This window comes from Rutidosis leptorrhynchoides, chromosome 5 (genome assembly GCF_046630445.1).
Source record: "Rutidosis leptorrhynchoides isolate AG116_Rl617_1_P2 chromosome 5, CSIRO_AGI_Rlap_v1, whole genome shotgun sequence".
In the NCBI taxonomy this organism is placed as follows: domain Eukaryota; kingdom Viridiplantae; phylum Streptophyta; class Magnoliopsida; order Asterales; family Asteraceae; genus Rutidosis; species Rutidosis leptorrhynchoides.
The window spans coordinates 356,644,953-356,671,098 of NC_092337.1; the positions used below are offsets into that span (position 1 = coordinate 356,644,953).

The window sequence follows — 26,146 nt, forward strand, 5'->3', positions numbered from 1 at the left end:
AATTATTTTAAGCGGTTAAATTGATAGACATCCAAATTTTCTGCTTCGTAGTAATAGTTGGATTTGTTAGTGGCCGAGTTGTGAGCTTCCAATTTAAAGGGTTCTGGCTCCCTGCTGCATCTATTGGCTATTCAAAACGTGGGCAAAAGCAGAAAAGTCTATTAATTTGATAACTTATATAATTTTTATTTTTATAACTAATAGGATAATTAAGTAAATGCACCACATTGTAGCTAAAATTTGGTAAAAATAAGCGCATTATGGAAAATCTCGAGAATATTTTGGAAACTCTTTATGACATCCGAAATCAATTTAATCAATACTCTCAAACGGTTGTTGATGACAATTCGTTCGGTCAATCTTGGATCACGAATGACGAAACAATTGTAGTGACCCGAACTTTTCCATGTTTATATATATTAATTGAGATTGATATTTACATGATTAAATGTTTCCAACATGTTAAGCAATCAAACTTGTTAAGACTTGATTAATTGAAATATGTTTCATATAGACAATTGACCACCCAAGTTGACCGGCGATTCACGAACGTTAAAACTTGTAAAAACGACATGACGATATATATATGGATATACATATGGTTAACATGAGATTATGATAAGTAAGTATCTCCATAAGTATATTAACAATGAGTTATATACATATAAATAAGACTACTAACTTAAGGATTTCGAAACGAGACATATATGTAACGATTATCGTTGTAACGACATTTAAATGTATATATATCATATTAAGATATATTAATATATCATAATATCATGATAATATAATAATTTAACATCTCATTAGATATAATAAACAATGGGTTAACAACATTAATTGAGATCGTTAACTTAAAGGTTTCAAAACAACACTTACATGTAACGACTAACGATGACTTAACGACTCAGTTAAAATGTATATACATGTAGTGTATTTTGATGTATTAAAATACTTTTGGAAGACTTCAAGACATATATCAAAACACTCATACTTAACGAAAATGGTTACAGTTACTTTTCCATTCTTTTCTTTCATCAAGAATTCTAGTCGTATTCTTACCCGTATTATACACAGCTTCAAAACGTACTTACTATGAGTATATACCAATAGGAACTAGCATGGGATTCCACTCTTGATTATGTCATGTATGACTAATCAATTTTAACTTCTACCATGAGCTAGTCAACTAACTAGAACTCCTTTTAACCCCACTCACCACTCACCAATTACCACTCATCATTCACTCCATTTCACTTCCAATTCTCTTTCTAATTCTCTCTCAACACACACACACTATTATGAACGTATTTTTCCAGTAGTTAATCATCATCTTCATCAAAAATCACTTCAAGAATCAAGCTATAATAATCATAGGAAGAACACTTCAAGAACACTTCAAAAATCCCTTCAAGTTTACTAATTTACTTCCAAGCTTTCTAATCCATTCCAAGTAATCATCTAAGATCAAGAAACCTTTGTTATATACAGTAGGTTATCTTTATTATTCAAGGTAATATTCATATTCAAACTTTGATTCAATTTCTATAACTATAAACTATCTTAATTCGAGTAAAAATCTTACTTGAACTTGTTTTTGTGTCATGATCCTACTTCAAGAACTTTCAAGCCATCCAAGATCCTTTGAAGCTAGATCATTTCTTGTCACTTCCAGTAGGTTTACCTACTAAACTTGAGGTAGTAATGATGTTCATAACATCATTCTATTCATATATATAAAACTATCTTATTCGAAGGTTTAAACTCGTAATCACTAGAACATAGTTTAGTTAATTCTAAACTTGTTCGCAAACAAAAGTTAATCCTTCTAACTTGACTTTTAAAATTAACTAAACACATGTTCTATATCTATATGATATGCTAACTTAATGATTTAAAACCTGGAAACACGAAAAACACCGTAAAACCGGATTTACGCCGTCGTAGTAACACCGCGGGCTGTTTTGGGTTAGTTAATTAAAAACTATGATAAACTTTGATTTAAAAGTTGTTATTCTGAGAAAAATGATTTTTATTATGAACATGATACTATATCCAAAAATTATGGTTAAACTCAAAGTGGAAGTATGTTTTCTAAAATGGTCATCTAGACGTCGTTCTTTCGACTGAAATGACTACCTTTACAAAAACGACTTGTAACTTATTTTTCCAACTATAAACCTATACTTTTTCTGTTTAGATTCATAAAATAGAGTTCAATATGAAACCATAGCAATTTGATTCACTCAAAACGGATTTAAAATGAAGAAGTTATGGGTAAAACAAGATTGGATAATTTTCTCATTTTAGCTAGGTGAAAATTGGTAACAAATCTATTCCAACCATAACTTAATCAACTTGTATTGTATATTATGTAATCTTGAGATACCATAGACACGTATACAATGTTTCGACCTATCATGTCGACACATCTATATATATTTCGGAACAACCATAGACACTCTATATGTGAATGTTGGAGTTAGCTATACAGGGTTGAGGTTGATTCCAAAATATATATAGTTTGAGTTGTGATCAATACTGAGATACGTATACACTGGGTTGTGGATTGATTCAAGATAATATTTATCGATTTATTTATGTACATCTAACTGTGGACAACTAGTTGTAGGTTACTAACGAGGACAGCTGACTTAATAAACTTAAAACATCAAAATATATTAAAAGTGTTGTAAATATATTTTAAACATACTTTGATATATATGTATATATTGTTATAGGTTCGTGAATCAACCAGTTGCCAAGTCTTACTTCCCGACGAAGTAGAAATCTGTGAAAGTGAGTTATAGTCCCACTTTTAAAATCTAATATTTTTGGGATGAGAATACATGCAGGTTTTATAAATGATTTACAAAATAGACACAAGTACGTGAAACTACATTCTATGGTTGAATTATCAAAATCGAATATGCCCCTTTTTATTAAGTCTGGTAATCTAAGAATTAGGGAACAGACACCCTAATTGACGCGAATCCTAAAGATAGATCTATTGGGCCTAACAAACCCCATCCAAAGTACCGGATGCTTTAGTACTTCGAAATTTATATCATATCCGAAGGGTGTCCCGGAATGATGGGGATATTTTTATATATGCATCTTGTTAATGTCGGTTACCAGGTGTTCACCATATGAATGATTTTTTTATCTCTATGTATGGGATGTGTATTGAAATATGAAATCTTGTGGTCTATTATTATGATTTGATATATATAGGTTAAACCTATAACTCACCAACATTTTTGTTGACGTTTTAAGTATGTTTATTCTCAGGTGATTATTAAGAGCTTCCGCTGTCGCATACTTAAATAAGGACGAGATTTGGAGTCCATGCTTGTATGATATTGTGTAAAAACTGCATTCAAGAAACTTATTTTGTTGTAACATATTTGTATTGTAAACCATTATGTAATGGTCGTGTGTAAACAGGATATTTTAGATTATCATTATTTGATAATCTACGTAAAGCTTTTTAAACCTTTATTGATGAAATAAAGGTTATGGTTTGTTTTAAAAATGAATGCAGTCTTTGAAAAACGTATCATATAGAGGTCAAAACCTCGCAACGAAATCAATTAATATGGAACGTTTTTAATCAATAAGAACGGGACATTTCAGTTGGTATCCGAGCGTTGGTCTTAGAGAACCAGAATTTTGCATTAGTGTGTCTTATCTAGTTTGTTAGGATGCATTAGTGAGTCTGGACTTCGACCGTGTTTACTTGAAAAATGATTGCTTAACAAATTTTGTTGGAAACTATATATTTTTAACATTTGAATATTATGTGATATATTAATCTCTTAACGCGTTTGATATTATGTGATAGATGTCTACCTCTAGAACAAGTCCCATTGACTCACCTAATAATAATGAAGAGTCAAATGTAAATTGGAATGATTCATGGACTGATTCACAAGTTCCCGAAGAGGAACCGGAAGAAGAGTCGGAACCGGAAGAAGAATCGGAACCGGAAGAAGAATCGGAACCGGATGAAGAAATAGAACCGGTGGGGGAAATAATAAAACGGTTAAGTAAAAGAAAATCCTCAACCAACCAACCAAGGTTAATTATGGTCAATGGTGTTTCCGCCAAGGAAGCAAAATATTGGGAGGATTACCAATTCTCCGATGAATCGGATTTCGACGAGAATTCCGATGATGTTATAGAAATTACCCCAACTGAATTTAAAAAGGCAAAAGAAAATAATAAGGGAAAGGGCATGAAAATAGAGAAATCTAATTCCAACCCCGATGAACTTTATATGTATCGTCAACCCCCGAAGTCCTTAAGTTGTAACAATGACCCGGGAACCTCTAAACCACCAGGTTTTTCTAAACCAATGTGGATAACGACGGCTCGTATTAGGGGAACATCATATATCCCTGGAAACTTGGCAAAACGAACCAAAACCGAAGAAGAAGAAACAAGAGAGTTGGAATAAGATAGTTGTATTCGTGTGGTGTAATATAAGTAATATAGTGTGCTTATGCTTTATGATATATGTAAAAATTGCTTGTATTAATAAGTATTTTTTTTATGAATCTAACTCTTGTCTATTTTACAGTATAAAAACACAAAATGGATAGACAACCCAATATTTTAAGAGACCTACCCGGAGACATGATTGATGAAATCTTGTCTAGAGTCGGTCAGAATTCTTCGGCACAACTATTTAAGGCGAGATCAGTTTGTAAGACATTCGAAGAACGTTCTAAGAATGCCTTGGTTTATAAAAGGCTTTCGTTCGAAAGATGGGGGATATCACATTGGGAAATCCATAAGTTACGATGTGTTTACTTTGACGCATATATTGCGGGGAACCCAAATGCTATTTTACGCAATGGGTTAAGAAATTATTTTGACTCAATATATCCGAATATTGGACTTCGTGATTTAGAAAAAGCGGCTAACATGCAACATAAAGAACCATGTTATGCTTACGGATTAGTAATGTTCGCTTCTCACCAAAGTGAGAACAAGAACATCGGCCTACAACTATAAAACAAAACGTTCCCACAAGTGACGGAGTCGGTAATTGGGGTAAGAAATGAGGTTTTTAGATTGTTACGGGACTGTTGGACATTACGTAACCCTCGTCCCTTTGACGACGTTACAACACGCTGTCTTATCAACGGCCATAACGGTTATGTTCCACAAGACCAAGGATGGGAAGTAGTCCTAGTAAAACCAGAATGCATGACTTGTTTCTGGACGTATGAATTACGTGTCTTTATTGCCTTTGCTGAATGACTTGTGTACTAGCTAGAATTATCTTCACAACTATCTTGTATCAAAGTTATTGTGTGCTATATTTCACGCTTTATGTAAAATAAGCGGTATTGTAAGTTTGTAAAATAGTGTATAAAAGTTTGAACGCGAAATATTATTACAATCAGTTTTTCATATAGAATTGTAGTAGTTGAATTGTATATTAGCTACTAAGTATGAACTTAACGGGTAGGTACTACCCGAATTTAAACTTATAAAACGCTAATATGAAGAAAAAGCTTTTATAAATGAGTTCATATTATGCTACGAAATACTATTAACTACTCTTAATATTCTGTATGATTAACTTGTTCCATTTGACTATTTTGAAGGAAATGGCACCGACTACTCGACACACAGTGAATATGAATGAAGAGAAATTCCGTACTTTTCTAGCTTCAAACATAGCCGCAGTACAGGCTGCGCTACATACCAACAATAACCTTGGATCTGGCAGTACAGGAAATCGTGTAGGATGCACCTACAAAGAATTCACTGCCTGCAAACCTTTGGAATTTGATGGAACCGAAGGACCGATCGGATTGAAACGGTGGACCGAGAAGGTCGAATTGGTGTTTGCCATAAGTAAGTGTACTGAAGAGGACAAAGTGAAGTACGCTACGCACACCTTCACAGGTTCTGCGTTAACATGGTGGAATACCTATCTAGAGCAAGTGGGACAAGATGATGCGTACGCACTACCGTGGTCAGCATTCAAGCACTTGATGAACGAGAAGTACCGTCCCAGAACCGAGGTCAATAAGCTCAAGACAGAACTTAGAGGGTTACGAACCCAAGGATTTGATATTACCACATACGAAAGACGATTCACAGAATTGTGCCTATTGTGTCCGGGAGCATTCGAAGATGAGGAAGAGAAGATCGACGCGTTTGTGAAAGGATTACCGGACAGAATCCAAGAAGATATAAGTTCACACGAGCCCGCCTCCGTACAACAGGCATGTAGAATGGCTCACAAACTAGTGAACCAGATTGAAGAAAGAATTAAAAAACAGACTGCTGAAGAGGCCAATGTGAAGCAAGTCAAAAGAAAGTGGGAGGAAAATGATGATAAGAATCACCAATACAACAACAACATCAATTACAACAATAATCGCAACAATTATCCCAACAATCGAAACATCAATCGCAACTACAACAAACGACCCAACAACAACAACAACAACAACAACAACAACAATAACAACAACAGCAACTACAACAATCATCCCAACAACAATAATAACCGCAACAACAACAACAATCAGAAGCAGTTATGCCAAAGGTGTGAAAAGTATCACTCGGGGTTCTGCACCAAATTTTGCAACAAGTGTAAAAGAAATGGTCATAGCGCGGCGAAGTGTGAGGTCTACGGACCAGGAGTTAATAGAACGAAAGGAACAAATGGTGTCGGAACGAGTAATGGCGGAGCAAGTAGTGTCGGAGCAAGTTATGCCAATGTAGTTTGTTATAAATGTGGAAAACTGGGCCACATTATTAGAAATTGCCCGAACCAGGAGAACACGAACGGACAAGGCCGTGGAAGAGTTTTCAATATTAATGCGGCAGAGGCACAGGAAGACCCGGAGCTTGTTACGGGTACGTTTCTTATTGACAATAAATCTGCTTACGTTTTATTTGATTCGGGTGCGGATAGAAGCTATATGAGTAGAGATTTTTGTGCTAAATTAAGTTGTCCATTGACGCCTTTGGATAGTAAATTTTTACTCGAATTAGCAAATGGTAAATTAATTTCAGCAGATAATATATGTCGGAATCGAGAAATTAAACTGGTTATCGAAACATTTAAGATTGATTTGATACCAGTAGAGTTAGGGAGTTTTGATGTGATAATCGGTATGGACTAGTTGAAAGAAGTGAAAGCAGAGATCGTTTGTTACAAAAATGCAATTCGCATTATACGAAAAAAAGGAAAACCCTTAATGGTGTACGGAGAAAAGGGCAACACGAAGCTACATCTTATTAGTAATTTGAAGGCACAAAAACTAATAAGAAAAGGTTGCTATGCTGTTCTAGCACACGTCGAGAAAGTACAAACTGAAGAAAAGAGCATCAATGATGTTTCCATTGCAAAAGAATTTCCCGATGTATTTCCGAAAGAATTACCGGGATTACCCCCACATCGATCCGTTGAATTTCAAATAGATCTTGTACCAGGAGCTGCACCAATAGCTCGTGCTCCTTACAGACTCGCACCCAGCGAGATGAAAGAACTGCAAAGCCAATTACAAGAACTTTTAGAGCGTGGTTTCATTCGACCAAGCACATCACCGTGGGGAGCTCCTGTTTTGTTTGTCAAGAAGAAAGATGGTACATTCAGGTTGTGTATCGACTACCGAGAGTTGAACAAACTTACCATCAAGAACCGCTACCCACTACCGAGAATCGACGACTTATTTGATCAACTACAAGGCTCGTCTGTTTATTCAAAGATTGACTTACGTTCCGGGTATCATCAAATGCGGGTGAAAGAAGATGATATTCCAAAGACTACTTTCAGAACACGTTACGGTCATTACGAGTTTATGGTCATGCCATTTGGTTTAACTAATGCACCAGCTGTGTTCATGGACCTTATGAACCGAGTGTGTGGACCATACCTTGACAAGTTTGTCATTGTTTTCATTGATGACATACTTATTTACTCAAAGAATGACCAAGAACACGGTGAACATTTAAGAAAGGTGTTAGAAGTATTGAGGAAGGAAGAATTGTACGCTAAGTTTTTAAAGTGTGCATTTTGGTTGGAAGAAGTTCAATTCCTCGGTCACATAGTGAACAAAGAAGGTATTAAGGTGGATCCGGCAAAGATAGAAACTGTTGAAAAGTGGGAAACCCCGAAAACTCCGAAACACATATGCCAATTTTTAGGACTAGCTGGTTACTACAGAAGGTTCATCCAAGACTTTTCCAGAATAGCAAAACCCTTGACTGCATTAACGCATAAAGGGAAGAAATTTGAATGGAATGATGAACAAGAGAAAGCGTTTCAGTTATTGAAGAAAAAGCTAACTATGGCACCTATATTGTCATTGCCTAAAGGGAATGATGATTTTGTGATTTATTGTGATGCATCAAAGCAAGGTCTCGGTTGTGTATTAATGCAACGAACGAAGGTGATTGCTTATGCGTCTAGACAATTGAAGATTCACGAACAAAATTATACGATGCATGATTTGAAATTAGGCGCGGTTGTTTTTGCATTAAAGACTTGGAGGCACTACTTATATGGGGTCAAAAGTATTATATATACCGACCACAAAAGACTTCAACACATATTTAATCAGAAACAACTGAATATGAGGCAGCGTAGGTGGATTGAATTATTGAATGATTACGACTTTGAGATTCGTTACCACCCGGGGAAGGCAAATGTGGTAGCCGATGCCTTGAGCAGGAAGGACAGAGAACCCATTCGAGTAAAATCTATGAATATAATGATTCATAATAACATTACTACTCAAATAAAGGAGGCACAACAAGGAGTTTTAAAAGAGGGAAATTTAAAGGATGAAATACCCAAAGGATCGGAGAAGCATCTTAATATTCGGGAAGACGGAACCCGGTATAGGGCTGAAAGGATTTGTGTACAAAATTTGGAGATATGAGAGAAATGGTACTTAGAGAAGCTCATAAAACCAGATACTCAATACATCCTGGAACGGAGAAGATGTACAAGGATCTCAAGAAACATTTTTGGTGGCCGGGTATGAAAGCCGATGTTGCTAAATACGTAGGAGAATGTTTGACGTGTTCTAAGGTCAAAGCTGAGCATCAGAAACCATCAGGTCTACTTTAACAACCCGAAATCCCGGAATGGAAATGGGAAAACATTACCATGGATTTCATCACTAAATTGCCAAGGACTGCAAGTGGTTTTGATACTATTTGGGTAATAGTTGATCGTCTCACCAAATCAGCACACTTCCTACCAATAATAGAAGATGACAAGATGGAGAAGTTAGCACGACTGTATTTGAAGGAAGTCGTCTCCAGACATGGAATACCAATCTCTATTATCTCTGATAGGGATGGCAGATTTATTTCAAGATTCTGGCAGACATTACAGCAAGCATTAGGAACTCGTCTAGACATGAGTACTGCCTATCATCCACAAACTGATGGGCAGAGCGAAAGGATGATACAAACGCTTGAAGACATGCTACGAGCATGCGTTATTGATTTCGGAAACAGTTGGGATCGACATCTACCATTAGCAGAATTTTCCTACAACAACAACTACCATTCAAGCATTGAGATGGGGCCGTTTGAAGCACTTTATGGTAGAAAGTGCAGGTCTCCGATTTGTTGGAGTGAAGTGGGGGATAGACAGATTACGGGTCCGGAGATTATACAAGAAACTACCGAGAAGATCATCCAAATTCAACAACGGTTGAAAACTGCCCAAAGTCGACAAAAGAGCTACGCTGACATTAAAAGAAAAGATATAGAATTTGAAATTGGAGAGATGGTCATGCTTAAAGTTGCACCTTGGAAAGGTGTTGTTCGATTTGGTAAACCAGGGAAATTAAATCCAAGGTATATTGGACCATTCAAGATTATTGATCGTGTCGGACCAGTAGCTTACCGACTTGAGTTACCTCAACAACTCGCCGCTGTACATAACACTTTCCACGTCTTGAATTTGAAGAAATGTTTTGCTAAAGAAGATCTCACTATTCCGTTAGATGAAATCCAAATCAACGAAAAACTTCAATTCATCGAAGAACCCGTCGAAATAATGGATCGTGAGGTTAAAAGACTTAAGCAAAACAAGATACCAATTGTTAAGGTTCGATGGAATGCTCGTAGAGGACCCGAGTTCACCTGGGAGCGTGAAGATCAGATGAAGAAGAAATACCCGCATCTATTTCCAGAAGATCCGTCAACACCTTCAACAGCTTAAAATTTCGGGACGAAATTTATTTAACGGGTAGGTACTGTAGTGACCCGAACTTTTCCATGTTTATATATATTAATTGAGATTGATATTTACATGATTAAATGTTTCCAACATGTTAAGCAATCAAACTTGTTAAGACTTGATTAATTGAAATATGTTTCATATAGACAATTGACCACCCAAGTTGACCGGCGATTCACGAACGTTAAAACTTGTAAAAACGACATGACGATATATATATGGATATACATATGGTTAACATGAGATTATGATAAGTAAGTATCTCCATAAGTATATTAACAATGAGTTATATACATATAAACAAGACTACTAACTTAAGGATTTCGAAACGAGACATATATGTAACGATTATCGTTGTAACGACATTTAAATGTATATATATCATATTAAGATATATTAATATATCATAATATCATGATAATATAATAATTTAACATCTCATTAGATATAATAAACAATGGGTTAACAACATTAATTGAGATCGTTAACTTAAAGGTTTCAAAACAACACTTACATGTAACGACTAACGATGACTTAACGACTCAGTTAAAATGTATATACATGTAGTGTATTTTGATGTATTAAAATACTTTTGGAAGACTTCAAGACATATATCAAAACACTCATACTTAACGAAAATGGTTACAGTTACTTTTCCATTCTTTTCTTTCATCAAGAATTCTAGTCGTATTCTTACCCGTATTATACACAGCTTCAAAACGTACTTACTATGAGTATATACCAATAGGAACTAGCATGGGATTCCACTCTTGATTATGTCATGTATGACTAATCAATTTTAACTTCTACCATGAGCTAGTCAACTAACTAGAACTCCTTTTAACCCCACTCACCACTCACCAATTACCACTCATCATTCACTCCATTTCACTTCCAATTCTCTTTCTAATTCTCTCTCAACACACACACACTATTATGAACGTATTTTTCCAGTAGTTAATCATCATCTTCATCAAAAATCACTTCAAGAATCAAGCTATAATAATCATAGGAAGAACACTTCAAGAACACTTCAAAAATCCATTCAAGTTTACTAATTTACTTCCAAGCTTTCTAATCCATTCCAAGTAATCATCTAAGATCAAGAAACCTTTGTTATATACAGTAGGTTATCTTTATTATTCAAGGTAATATTCATATTCAAACTTTGATTCAATTTCTATAACTATAAACTATCTTAATTCGAGTAAAAATCTTACTTGAACTTGTTTTTGTGTCATGATCCTACTTCAAGAACTTTCAAGCCATCCAAGATCCTTTGAAGCTAGATCATTTCTTGTCACTTCCAGTAGGTTTACCTACTAAACTTGAGGTAGTAATGATGTTCATAACATCATTCGATTCATATATATAAAACTATCTTATTCGAAGGTTTAAACTCGTAATCACTAGAACATAGTTTAGTTAATTCTAAACTTGTTCGCAAATAAAAGTTAATCCTTCTAACTTGACTTTTAAAATTAACTAAACACATGTTCTATATCTATATGATATGCTAACTTAATGATTTAAAACCTGGAAACACGAAAAAACACCGTAAAACCGGATTTACGCCGCCGTAGTAACACCGCGAGCTGTTTTGGGTTAGTTAATTAAAAACTATGATAAACTTTGATTTAAAAGTTGTTATTCTGAGAAAATGTTTTTTATTATGAACATGAAACTATATCCAAAAATTATGGTTAAACTCAAAGTGGAAGTATGTTTTCTAAAATGGTCATCTAGACGTCGTTCTTTCGACTGAAATGACTACCTTTACAAAAACGACTTGTAACTTATTTTTCCAACTATAAACCTATACTTTTTCTATTTAGATTCATAAAATAGAGTTCAATATGAAACCATAGCAATTTGATTCACTCAAAACGGATTTAAAATGAAGAAGTTATGGGTAAAACAAGATTGGATAATTTTTCTCATTTTAGCTACGTGAAAATTGGTAACAAATCTATTACAACCATAACTTAATCAACTTGTATTGTATATTATGTAATCTTGAGATACCATAGACACGTATACAATGTTTCGACCTATCATGTCGACACATCTATATATATTTCGGAACAACCATAGACACTCTATATGTGAATGTTGGAGTTAGCTATACAGGGTTGAGGTTGATTCCAAAATATATATAGTTTGAGTTGTGATCAATACTGAGATACGTATACACTGGGTCGTGGATTGATTCAAGATAATATTTATCGATTTATTTCTGTACATCTAACTGTGGACAACTAGTTGTAGGTTACTAACGAGGACAGCTGACTTAATAAACTTAAAACATCAAAATATATTAAAAGTGTTGTAAATATATTTTAAACATACTTTGATATATATGTATATATTGTTATAGGTTCGTGAATCAACCAGTGGCCAAGTCTTACTTCCCGACGAAGTAGAAATCTGTGAAAGTGAGTTATAGTCCCACTTTTAAAATCTAATATTTTTGGGATGAGAATACATGCAGGTTTTATAAATGATTTACAAAATAGACACAAGTACGTGAAACTACATTCTATGGTTGAATTATCAAAATCGAATATGCCCCTTTTTATTAAGTCTGGTAATCTAAGAATTAGGGAATATACACCCTAATTGAAGCGAATCCTAAAGATAGATCTATTGGGCCTAACAAACCCCATCCAAAGTACCGGATGCTTTAGTACTTCGAAATTTATATCATATCCGAAGGGTGTCCCGGAATGATGGGGATATTTTTATATATGCATCTTGTTAATGTCGGTTACCAGGTGTTCACCATATGAATGATTTTTTTATCTCTATGTATGATATGTGTATTGAAATATGAAATCTTGTGGTCTATTATTATGATTTGATATATATAGGTTAAACCTATAACTCACCAACATTTTTGTTGACGTTTTAAGCATGTTTATTCTCAGGTGATTATTAAGAGCTTCCGCTGTCGCATACTTAAATAAGGACGAGATTTGGAGTCCATGCTTGTATGATATTGTGTAAAAACTGCATTCAAGAAACTTATTTTGTTGTAACATATTTGTATTGTAAACCATTATGTAATGGTCGTGTGTAAACAGGATATTTTAGATTATCATTATTTGATAATCTACGTAAAGCTTTTTAAACCTTTATTGATGAAATAAAGGTTATGGTTTGTTTTAAAAATGAATGCAGTCTTTGAAAAACGTCTCATATAGAGGTCAAAACCTCGCAACGAAATCAATTAATATGGAACGTTTTTAATCAATAAGAACGGGACATTTCAACAATAACTGGTTGTGAAATCTGTGGAGATTATCACTCAACATGGGAATGTTATTATTACGTTCCTATGGAAAATTATGCACCCATAGAACCTGAATGGAATGATTATGAGGAATACAATTCAAATTGGGATTATTCCCAAGAATATATCCAAACTCAACAAGCAGAAGACGAGGAAAATTATGTGCCTGAAAATTCTTTAGATTATATGAAAATCAAACTCGAAGAACTTGATTCTCAAAATGAACAAATGAGAGAGTTTGTAAATCGGCAAGCTGAAACTCTATCAGATTACACACCTGTTGATCTGAGGAGTCGTGTGCAAGAAAATCTCATATCATCCAATTTTGATGAATTCGAGAGCTCCGAAATCACCAATTATCCCGATGATACTTTTTATTCAGCTTTACCAATTTCACAACATATCGACACATTAGCCTCAACCGACGAAATCAACGATCCATCAATGGATGAAGAAGAAGAAGTAAGGGTGACAAATTGGTACTCTTGGAAAAACGATAACGTTGAAAATTTTACCCCCGAGACCAAAATGGTGGGACCGATAAGTACCATTAATAAAGAAGAATTTGCTTCGATCCCGAAATTCACCATTCCACAACCTTCCAACCCAATATTCTCAATAGACGAGTCATCTACCGAAGATGAACTACGAGCTGTAATAGATAATGACACCTCGGATTTCACCCAATTGGGTAATAGAGGTGAAACCTTTGATCCCGAGAATGAACGAAAGGAAATGTTAGGAATTGTCCACCCTATAGAAGTATGTATGTCAGTGTATATTGATCCATTTGATCAAGAACCAGAAAAGAGACATATCCATTTACTAAAAGCTACACTTAAAAAATAATTAAGTAGTGACGATCTGGTGGGTCTAAACTTTAAACACATTGATATATTTTATACCACCCAAGATGTAAATAACTGGCTCACTATTTTAATTCGTGGAACTTATTCTACCAACTTCACATGTCGTCAGCTAAGTGTGGGGAAGTCTAACCCCAGTTAACGTTAAATTAGGGGTTCGGGTTAGTGCATAACTCGTTAATAAAAATGCACGATTAGGGTAAAAGACGCATTTTCAAAAATTAGCAAACATTTCAGAAAAGCAACCATTCTTGAAGAAAAACATGTGTGATAAAACAAGAAGGAATGAACGATGAGGCGCGCCATCTATCATTCGACGAGCTTTGTAATTACAAACTGGGTATTTTTAATCACTTTTCTACACTTATCACCCTCGTGAATTTATAATTATAGTCTGATTTCATGCAAATGAGGGCATTGCATGATCTCAAGTGTGGGGAAGGGTTATAAATTCTCTCGGGTTTGCTCTTGGTTTATTTTCTAAATTTTATGAAAATTTTAAAAAAATTTCAACTAAATGAATTAAAAATCATGTTTATACATATTTATGAACGATGAAAACTAGGTGTTAATACCGAAATTATCGTTACCTCGGAAAGGACATAAATTGAGAAACAACTAAAATGCTTGAATTTATTTATTAAGATATAAAAAGACGCATGAAAAAAAAAAGCCAAGTGTGGGGAGAATGTACCAAGTTATTCAATTAAAAACTATCTATCACATGTTTCTGTAAAGTTATTGCAGGTGCTTTTGTTTTGGACTAAATTAACTGTTTTACCCGGTTTATTGTAATACATTTGAAAGAAAAGATGGATCTACACGATGAATCAATTCCATCATTAAGAGGAAGTAAAGTCTTCCGAAAAAGACACACGCTTCTTGATTTAGGTCAGGAAGTTATCGTCCATACCAGCTGTAGGTTGACGAAAAATCTAGAAAAGTCATCTCTAAAATCGACTGGAAATCCACGGACCTCAGCATCAAACAGGGTCGCCATGTGGTCAGACTTATCCTAACCATGAGAGGATCTGTCTCGTAAAATGGGGAGGGCGCCGTGCAAATTAGCTTGATAAGACTAATGAATCAGACCCCCAGAAAGGATAATCTTCTTAAAGATTAAAAATCAGCTTTTAAGCCTGATATTACTCAATCCTTGAGATTGACCTTAAAGATTGAGAATTACAAACTCATGGAATTCGATGATATCTAAACTCGAGCTTGAACGAGAAAATATTTTGATCAAAATTACAAACTGATTTGTTTTCTGAAAACCTATTTTCAATGCGTTCATTACCATTGAACGTAAAATCCTAGGAATTCACCTGGAATTCATTAGGTCACCTGAACCAAATAGGGTGTCAACCGTAAGAACGGTGGTTGCATAGCATGGTCGGAGACAGGACCTTGTGCTAGCCCAAAAAATTATAGGATGATCTTTACTATTGCTCCTACAAAGGATAGTACTAGCATCCAACACGTTTTAGACCATGAACATCTGCATGTCATTAGACATTGCCTTAACAGTTTCTTGTTCATCGCTTTCCTTTACAACCGGACGGTAGTTTGCCGAAAGGTAATATACGGAACAAGTAAACTGGATGTGTGCTTTTCGATACAGGGATAGCAGTGGATTACACGAACCTAAATGTTTTTAGTCAAAATATTGACCCACAAAAATATATTTTGCAAACACTGGTGAAGGGTTATTCCGGAAAACTTGTCTAGGGTAAAATCTAGCTTGAATTTTTAAAAGATCAAATGTTTTCATAAAGATCCAATTTCCTAAAGGATCTAAATTTTCATAGTCATGTGGGACTGTAAACCACAATGTTACTATCATTGTTTATACCGCCGTATCAAAATCACTTATGTATAAAGTGTGAAGAATAAAGAAGTGATTCGTGTGATTTAATTTCAAGTTCTGTATTGCTTGAGGACAAGCAACGCTCAAGTGTGGGGATATTTGATAGTGCTCCAAATGAACATATATTTAGTAGTAATATCCTCCCAATATGTAAATTATTTAGTTGTAATTGTTCTATTTTAAGTTGTAATCGTTTATATTAAATAAGTGCGAAGACAAAAGGCGAAAACGACGATTTGAAGACGCAAATGACCAAAAAGCTCAAATGTACAAGATACAATCCAAGTGGTTCAATTTATTGATAAGAAACGTCTAAAAATGACAAGAGTACAAGTTGCAGAACGGAAAGTACAAGATATTAAATTATACGAAAGGACGTTCGAAAATCCGAAACCGGGACCAAAGTCAACTCTCAACGCTCGACACAACGGACTAAAAATTATGAGTCAACTATGCACAAGAATATAATATAATATTTAAATAATTATATAAATTATTTATATATTATATATATTTAAATATAACGTCGACAAGCAAATGGCCAAAATTTAGTGAGCTGAATTCCTGACCTCCGCACTCGCGGAGCATTTAGCCTATAAACCTCCACGATCGCGGAGCACACCAGGATCAAAATTTCCTATAAAAGGCACGAGCTTGCTGCCGAATTCAACACACCAAAAATCCAATCTCTCCCTCTATATAATTAATATATATATAATATTTATATATATAATATAAATTAGTTTAGTTTTATATTAGATTAGTTTAGTTAATGTAACGGTTATTTACGGGTTTTAAAGTCGGAGCTCTGTCCGTGTAACACTACGCGATAAATAATCAATGTAAGCTATGTTCTCTTTTTTAAATTAATGTTTCGTACTTAAGTTATTATTATGCTTATTTAAAACGAAGTAATCATGATGTTGGGCTAAATATTTAAATTTGGGTAATTGAATTTTGTACCATAATTGGGGTTTGGACAAAAGAACGACACTTGTGGAAATTAGACTATGGGCTATTAATGGGCTTTATATTTGTTTAACTAAATGATAGTTTGTTAATTTTAATATAAAGGTTTACAATTGGACGTACCTATAAATAACCATATACACTCGATCGGACACGATGGGCGGGGTATTTATATGTACGAATAATCATTCATTTAACCGGACACGGGAATGGATTAATAGTCTATGGAATTATTAAAACAGTGGTGAAATTATGTACAAGGACACTTGGCGTAATTGTTAACAAAGTATTAAAACCTTGGGTTACACGCAGTTGATATCCCGGTGTAATTATTAAACAAAGTATTAAAACCTTGTTACAGTTTAAGTCCCCAATTAGTTGGAATATTTGACTTCGGGTATAAGGATAATTTGACGAGGACACTCGCACTTTATATTTATGACTGATGGACTGTTATGGACAAAAACCAGACGGACAAATTGAATAATCCAGTACAAAGAACAATTAACCCATGGGCATAAAACTAAAATCAACGCGTCACACATCATGATTACGGAAGTTTAAATAAGCATAATTCCTTTATTTTCATATTTAATTGCACTTCTAATTATCGCTCTTTTATTTATTATCATTGTATTTAATTGCACTTTTAATTATCGTACTTTTTAATTATCGCACTTTTATTCGCAATTTTATTATTGTTATTTACTTTACGCTTTAAATTAAGTCTTTTATTTATTTAATATTTTACATTCGGTTTTAATTGTGACTTAAGATATAAAACCGACAAACCGGTCATTAAACGGTAAACCCCCTTTTTATATATTATTATATATAATTATATATATTTTGTACAAATATAGTTATTTAAAATATAGTGTGAAATAAGCCAGCTCCCTGTGGAACGAACCGGACTTACTAAAAACTATACTACTCTACGATTAGGTACACTGCCTATAGTGTTGTAGCAAGGTTTAGGTATATCCCATCTGTAAATAAATAATTAAAACTTGTGTAATTTGTATCGTATTTAATAGTTTTTCCTAGTAAAAATTAATAGTATTTCCGTACCCCATATACACTATTTCATATACGCCTCGCATAACATCACTTGATAAGACTAATGAATCAGACCCCCAGAAAGGATAATCTCCTTAAAAGATTAAAAATCAGCTTTTAAGCCTGATATTACTCAATCCCTGAGATTGACCTTAAAGATTGAGAATTACAAACTCATGGAATTCGATGATATCTAAACTCGAGCTTGAACGAGAAAATATTTTGATTAAAATTAAAACCGATTTGTTTTTTGAAAACCTATTTTCAATACGTTCATTACCATTGAACGTAAAATCTTAAGAATTCACCATAATTCATTAGGTCACCTGAACCAAATCGGGTGTCAACCATAAGAACGGTGGTTGCATAGCATGGTCGAAGACAGGACCTTGTGACAGACTGAAAAATTATAGGGTGATCTTTACTATTGCTCCTACAAAGGATAGTAATTGCATCCGACACGTTTTTGACCATAATTATCTGCATGTCACGGGACATTGCCTTAACAGTTGCTTGTTCAACGCTTTCCTTTACAACCGGACGGTAGTTTACCGAAAGGTAATATACGGGGCAAGTATACTGGACGTGTTGCTTTCCTCATACAAGGTTAGCAAGTGGGTGACACAAAACCGCAAGTTTTGAGCTAAAATTTTAAATATGAAACCCACGCAACCCACAAAAATATTTTGCAAACACCGGTGAAGGGTTATTCCGGAAAACTTATCTAGGGTAAAATCTAGAATGAATTTTCAAAAGATCAAATGTTTTCATAAAGATTCAATTTCCTTAAAGGATCTAAATTTTCATAGTCATGTGGGACTGTAAACCACATCGTTACTATCATTGTTTATACCACCGTATCAAAATCGATGATGTATAAAGTGTGAGAATAAAAAAAAGTGATTCGAGTGAAGTGTGATTTTATTTTAAGTTCTGTATTGCTTGAGGACAAGCAACGCTCAAGTGTGGGGATATTTGATAGTGCTCCAAATGAACATATATTTAGGCACAATATCCTTCCAATATGTAAAGCTTTTAGTTGTAATTGTTCTATTTTTATGTAATATTCGTTTAAATAAATAAGTGCGAAGACAAAAGAAGAAAACGACGATTTGAAGACGCAAATGACCAAAAAACTCAAATGTACAAGATATAATTAAAGTGGTTCAATTTAATGATGAGAAACGTCTAAAAATTACAAGAGTGCAAGCCGCGGAACGCAAAGTACAAGATATTAAATAGTACGAAAGGACGTTCGAAAATCCAGAACCGGGACATGAACCAACTATCAACGCGCGACGTAACGGAGCTAAAATTAAAAGTCAACTATGCACATAAATATAATATAATATATAAATAATTCTTAAAATTATATATATTATATTATATATTAATAAAACATCGGCAAAACTAGAAAACAAAGTTATTGGGCTGGATCCAGGTGGCCATGCGATCGCATGGATGGAAAATCCTAGCCAAGTCTATAAATCGAGCAGTTTTTGGACGAATTTTACACACATCCTTTTCTTTTCCTTCACTGTAAGAAACATATATATATATATATATATATATATATATATATATATATATATATATATATATATATATATATATATATATATATATATATTATATATATTTATAATTTAAAGTTTAATTTAAGTTTAATAATAATTGGGTTATTGTAAGAAATGTTTTAAGGTTTTGTAAGTCGGAACTCTGTCCGTGTAACGCTACGCGATTAATCACCACTGTAAGCTATGTTCTTCCTTTTTAAATTAATTTCTCGTAACTAAGTTATTATTATGCTTATTTGAGCCGAAGTAATCGTGATGTTAGACTAAATATTAAGATGGGGTTATTTGATTTTGTACCATAATTAAGGTTTGGACAAAAGACCGACACTTGTGAACATTGGACTATTGACTATTAATAGGTAGGGGGTATTGTCTAATCGAATGACAACTCATTGGAATCTGTCGAACCCATCTTCAAATTAGTTAATCTAATAATTATTAAATTGATTACGAATGTCCTATTTAGTGACGTTTATACGACATCGTTTACAATCATTTAATTAATTATTCGGGTTGGGTAATTGATTTTTCATTTTGATCAAGTGGGTAAATTAATATTCATATTCATATCTCATTAAAATAGGGGTGGATTACATACAAGGATAATTGGTGTAATTGTTAACAAAGTAATAAAAGCTTGGATTACACGCAGTCGATAACCTGGTGTAATCATTAAACAAAGTATTAAAACCTTGTTACCGTTCGAATCCCTAATTAGTTGGAATATTTGACTTCGGGAATAAGGTTAATTTGACGAGCATTTTATAATTATGACCGATGGACTATTATGGACAAAAACCAAATAGGTATCAAATAATCCAGGACAAAGGACAATTAACCCGGGTAACAATTAATTAAAATCAAAACGTCAAACATCATGATTACGGAAGTTTAAATAAGCATAATACTTTTATTTCACATTTCATCGTACATTTATTTACTGTCATTTTAATTACTGCAGTTTACTTTATCGCAATTTAAATTCTGTCATTTATATTATCGTCATTTATTTTTACGCTTTATTTAAAAATCGACAAACCGGTCATTAAACGGTAAAAACCCCCTTTTATAATAATATTATTATATATAATTATATATATTTTATATAAATATAGTTGTTAAAAATATAGCGTTAAACTCAGCTAGCTCCCTGTGGAACGAACCGAACTTACTAAAAACTACACTACTCTACGATTAGGTACATTGCCTATAAGTGTTGTAGCAAGGTTTAGGTATATCCAAATCCGTAAATTAATTAAAACTTGTATCATATTTCGTAGTATTTCGTAGTAAAAATAATAGTATTTCGTACTACACCTCGCACACATCAAGGCCCTTTGAACAATTCTGACCGAGAGGCTTGAGTAAATGCTAGGAAAAACTGGTTGCAAAAAGACCGGGTCAAAGCACAGATGCTTAAACAGAAAGCAAGACTAAAGTGGGCGGCCGAAGGTAACGATAATACACGTTTTTTCCACTCTACCATTAGACGATGTCTTAACAAAGGAAAAATTCGAGGACTCTATGTCGATGGAATACGGCAGGAGCATCCTGAAAAAATAAAAGAAGAAGTGTTCAACTTCTACGAATCTTTGTTTGCAAGCAACAACTCTAGCCAAGCAGTTCCTGAAAGTTTTCGTGAATTAAATTTTAAGACGATCAATGAAGAGGACTCAACCAGATTGGAACATCCTTTTTCGGAAGCTGAATTGTGTTGTGCAATAAAGGAATGTGGTGATTCAAAGGCCCCCAGCCCAGATGGCTTTAGCATAAAGTTTTTAAAAAAAATTTGGTGGCTTGTTAAAGACGAACTCAAGAGCGTTGTTGATTGGTTTTGGGAGACGAAATCGATATCTAAAGGCTGTAACACGTCTTTTTTAACTTTGATTCCAAAGAAGAAAAGTCCAATGGGTTTAGGAGACTATCGACCTATCAGTTTGGTCGGTTGTGTATATAAGATAATTGCTAAACTTCTAGCAATCCCGATTTTGGTAGGTTACGAACAAAGTGCTTTTATTAAGGGGCTCTTCATTCTCGACGGCATCTTGGTGGCAAATGAGGTTGTAGATGAGCTGAAGTTTCGCAAAAGTAAAAGTTTAATCTTCAAGGAGGATTTCGAAAAAGCTTTTGATAGCTTAAACTGGAATTATCTTCTTGCGATTCTGAAGTTCATGGGGTTTGGAAATAAATGGATAGCATGGATTGACGCGTGCTTAAAATCCACTTCTGTCTCAGTTCTCGTAAACGGCGCGCCAACAAAAGAATTCACGCTAAAGAAAGGGGTAAGATAGGGGGACCCACTATCGCCCTATCTTTTTATCCTAGCCGCGGAGGGTATTAGTTCACTGTTGAATTCGGCTCTTAGGAACGGTTTATATAAAGGCGTTGAGATTGGTACTGACAAAATTGTGGTATCGCATCTTCAATATGCCGACGATACCATCATTTTCGGGGAATGGAGTAGAAGGAATGTTCTAAATCTCATGAAGATACTTAAATGCTTCGAAATTTTTTTCGGATTGAAGGTAAACCTCACGAAAAGTCTCATATATGGGATTGAAGGTAAGTCAGGCAACTTCCCTATGACTTATCTTGGTATTCCGGTTTTGCAAAAAATGAACAAAACTAAAAATTGGGATCCGTTTATTGAGAAAGTTCGAGGTAGATTAGCATAATGGAAAACAAAATCGATGTCGTTTGGTGGTCGAGTTACCCTAATAAAGTCAGTTCTCAGTAGTCTTCCGTTGTATGCATATTCCTTATTCCGTGCTTCGTCGAAAGTCATCAACTTGCTCGAAGGTATGCGTTGTTATTTTTTTTTGGGCGGGTCGGGTGACAACACCAAAATGGCTTGGGTGAGTTGGGACACTATTACTTCGGGTTACGAAAAGGGCGGGTTAAATATCGGGTCCCTTAAAGCTAAAAACCTAGCTTTATTGGGAAAATGGTGGTGGCGTTTTCGCGTCGAAAGCGACGCTTATTGGGGTAAAATTATTAGAAGCATTTACGGGTGGGATGGAGGGTTGGGAATATCTCGCGAAAGTAACAATATGGCAGGGGAGCTGTGTGGCAGGCTATTCAAAATTTAGACACCACACTAAGAAAGTTGAATATTAATTTCTCATCATCTTTTGAAAAAACTGTAAGCGATGGCATGAATACACTGTTCTGGAAGGAAACATGGCTCGGTAATGTCTTATTGTGTGAGAAGTACAATAGGCTTTTCAGGTTGGAAGAAAGTAAAAACACACTTGTTTCGGAAAGAATTGTCAAAAATGGTTCGACGTGGAATTCGAGTTGGAATTGGATCAAAGAGCCAACAGGCAGAACTGGTGATGAGTTTAGACAACTTCAGACATACTTAAACTCATTCTCCTTCAAAAACAACCCAAAGGATTCCTGGGAATGGAAATCTCATAGCAGCAGAGTTTTCACCACTCACACATTTACAAGCATGTTAAATGAATCGTGCCTTCAGAATATATCATTACATCCGGCTACAATGCGCAACAATCTGATCCCTTTAAAGGTTGGTATTCTTATATGGCGCGCAAAACTAAAAAGGCTACCAGTACATTTCGAATTAGACAAGAGAGGAGTCGACCTAGACTCGGTCATGTGTCCCAATTACAACAACGAGGTGGAAACGGTGGAACACATGATGCTCACATGTCCAAGAATAAAAGACTTGTGGAACCGTGTTTTCAAATGGGTCAATATGAACACCTTCGCCTATTCCTGTTTCGATGATATGTTTAATGGCACACTTCAAAGGCCGAATGCAAAGCCAAACTCAAATGTATGGCAAGCTATAGAATGGGTCACCGGATATATGATATGGAGGAACCGAAACTTGAAAGTGTTCGAGAATAAAGAGTGGAATGGTCCCATGACAATTAACGAAATTCAAGCAAAAAGATTCCTATGGATCTCGTCACGTTCTAAGAAATCAAAGATAGATTGGAATCAATGGCTTCTAAATCCAAACATCTATGAGGATCATGGTTAATTCGGGCTTCAAATGCAGTTCTCGGTCCATGTATCTGCTCTCCTCCTGCTAGTTTTTGTATATAGATAATGTAACAGTCTCTAGTTTCGGTCCTGTTTGTGTAAGCATGTTCTCCATGCGATATTTCTTGGTTCATGTATCTGTTGTTTAGAATTAGTATAGGCTCACACTACACGCTCGCATCACAAAATCAGACTTGCACCATAGGCTCGTATAAATAAAGCAAAAATTTAATTTCAAATTTAAAAAATATTCCAGATGCTCTCTTCTTCTCTTACTGTTCCATCGCCGCCGGCTATCACACCATCGTTGTTTTCATTCTCTGGTAATTGACTTTTATTTCTTTTATTTTCTTCTACTACTCTACACTCTAATCAATCGTATCTTATCCCTGCACCATGTTTCATATCCCAACCTCTCCCTTTACCCCTAATCCCTCCAACCGCCGCCACTACAACCCCGGCAACACTTCTGACCATATCAACTACAGACCACCGAACGAAGGCATATGGGTAAAAGTTGAACCAGGAAAACGTAATAACCAACCCCCTTCTCATAGTCAAACTGGTTTTAAGAACCCTAACCCTAGCCAAACCAGTTACAAAAACCCTAACCCTAATATTACCAAACTCAATTCTTCTTCCAATCTCATTTATAATCACTTTAAGCAACGAGAATCTGCGAGAAATCTCATCAACCAATTTGGTAACATGAACCCTAACACACCTGCACCTCTTAAACCGATTGATAAGAACCGTATTACCTCTTATTTGTTCTATAATTTCCCTGATAATTGGTCTTCCGTGGATCTTTGGACTGTTTTTAAAAGATATGGAAATATACATGAGGTTTACATCCCAAAGAAAACCCTAAAAAATGGAAAAAGATTTGGTTTCGTTCGATTCATAGACGTTCCTGAGTATCATAAGGAATCCTTGGCCAGAAGACTCAACCTTGTAGTTGCTGGCGATTATCTTCTTAAGGTATACAAAGCATGGGATAAGAAACCGAGTGACACCTCTAAACCTTCTCCTCAGCAAACACCCATACAAAATAACACCCATGCTCCTAATTCTAATATCTCCAAAACCATTGATGATCGAAGTTTTATGGAAGCATTTTCGAATAAGAAATCAAACGGTTCAAAAATTCCATCTATTATGGTAAATCCGAATGAACCTTTACTTGATTTACTTGGTCATGCTGTCATCGGTAAGGTGAAGGACCTTGAATACCTCGAATATTTTCATGTGATATGCCGAAGCGAAAACCTTGAAGGATTCACGATCAAATATCTTGGTGGTCACGACATTATGCTTATCTATGATGACAAAAGACCGGCCCTCGAGATGCTTAACAACCAAAGCCATCCTTTATGGAATTGGCTCGATGATATCAACCCATGGGACCCTGAAGAATATTCTTCTTCAGGTCGTTTAGCTTACGTTAACATCTTCGGGGTTCCGATAACATGTTGGTTAGACTCTACCTTCCGTGATATTGCAAACAATTGGGGTCAAATTATCGATACTTTTAATTGCTCAATCACCAACGATGATAACCAAGACCTATCACATGGTTCGGTAATCATTAAAACCAATGATTTTAAACCCATTGACTCGCATGCTTTGATTTGTCACGATGTTTCTAAGCAAACATTGGTATTTATTAATGAGGTCCAAAATTTCTCATTGTTTAATTGTCATGATATCACACCCTCTGATTACTCCACAAGCGATGTTTCGGATAACGATGATCCGATCTTGGATGAAGAATCTAACATAGACGACGAGGAGTCGATTGAAGGCAACCCTCCTAAAGATCACTTGCAACAAAACCGCAACACTTCAAACAACGTTAACATGTCTGATCAAAACTCCTCGTATCCTAAACCTGGCAACTCCAAACGTATGGAATCCAAATGTTTTGACACTAATGACAATCCTAATTGTGGCAACGGATCGAAAAATACATATAATTATGGCTACGATTCTAGGGAAGTTGTCCCCGATTCTCCTTTTGTCGAACCCTCTCCATCTCCCACTGTACAACCGGCCCCAAATGACTCTATTGACCCTCCTGACCAAACAGCAAACTCAGATTCACCACCTGTTCAACTCGCAAACTTATTTTCACCTCCTGATCAATACACGGCTGGCCCAACATCTCCCCAGCCCAACACCTTTTCCAACCCGGTAACAGCAAGCCCAGCTCATAACAGCCCGATCACTTGCCCAACAACTCAGCAGCCTGTTAACCTTGGTTTAGCAGAT

General features: G+C 35.1%; 1 protein-coding gene across 1 annotated transcript; it reads left to right on the forward strand.

Moving 5' to 3' along the window:
* Window positions 1-23,018: 23,018 nt before the first annotated feature.
* On the forward strand, window positions 23,019-23,873 carry LOC139849681 (uncharacterized). Its single transcript, XM_071839313.1, has one exon. It carries the CDS (start codon window positions 23,019-23,021, stop codon window positions 23,871-23,873), a length of 855 nt encoding a protein of 284 aa, XP_071695414.1.
* The last annotated feature ends 2,273 nt before the right edge of the window (window positions 23,874-26,146 follow it).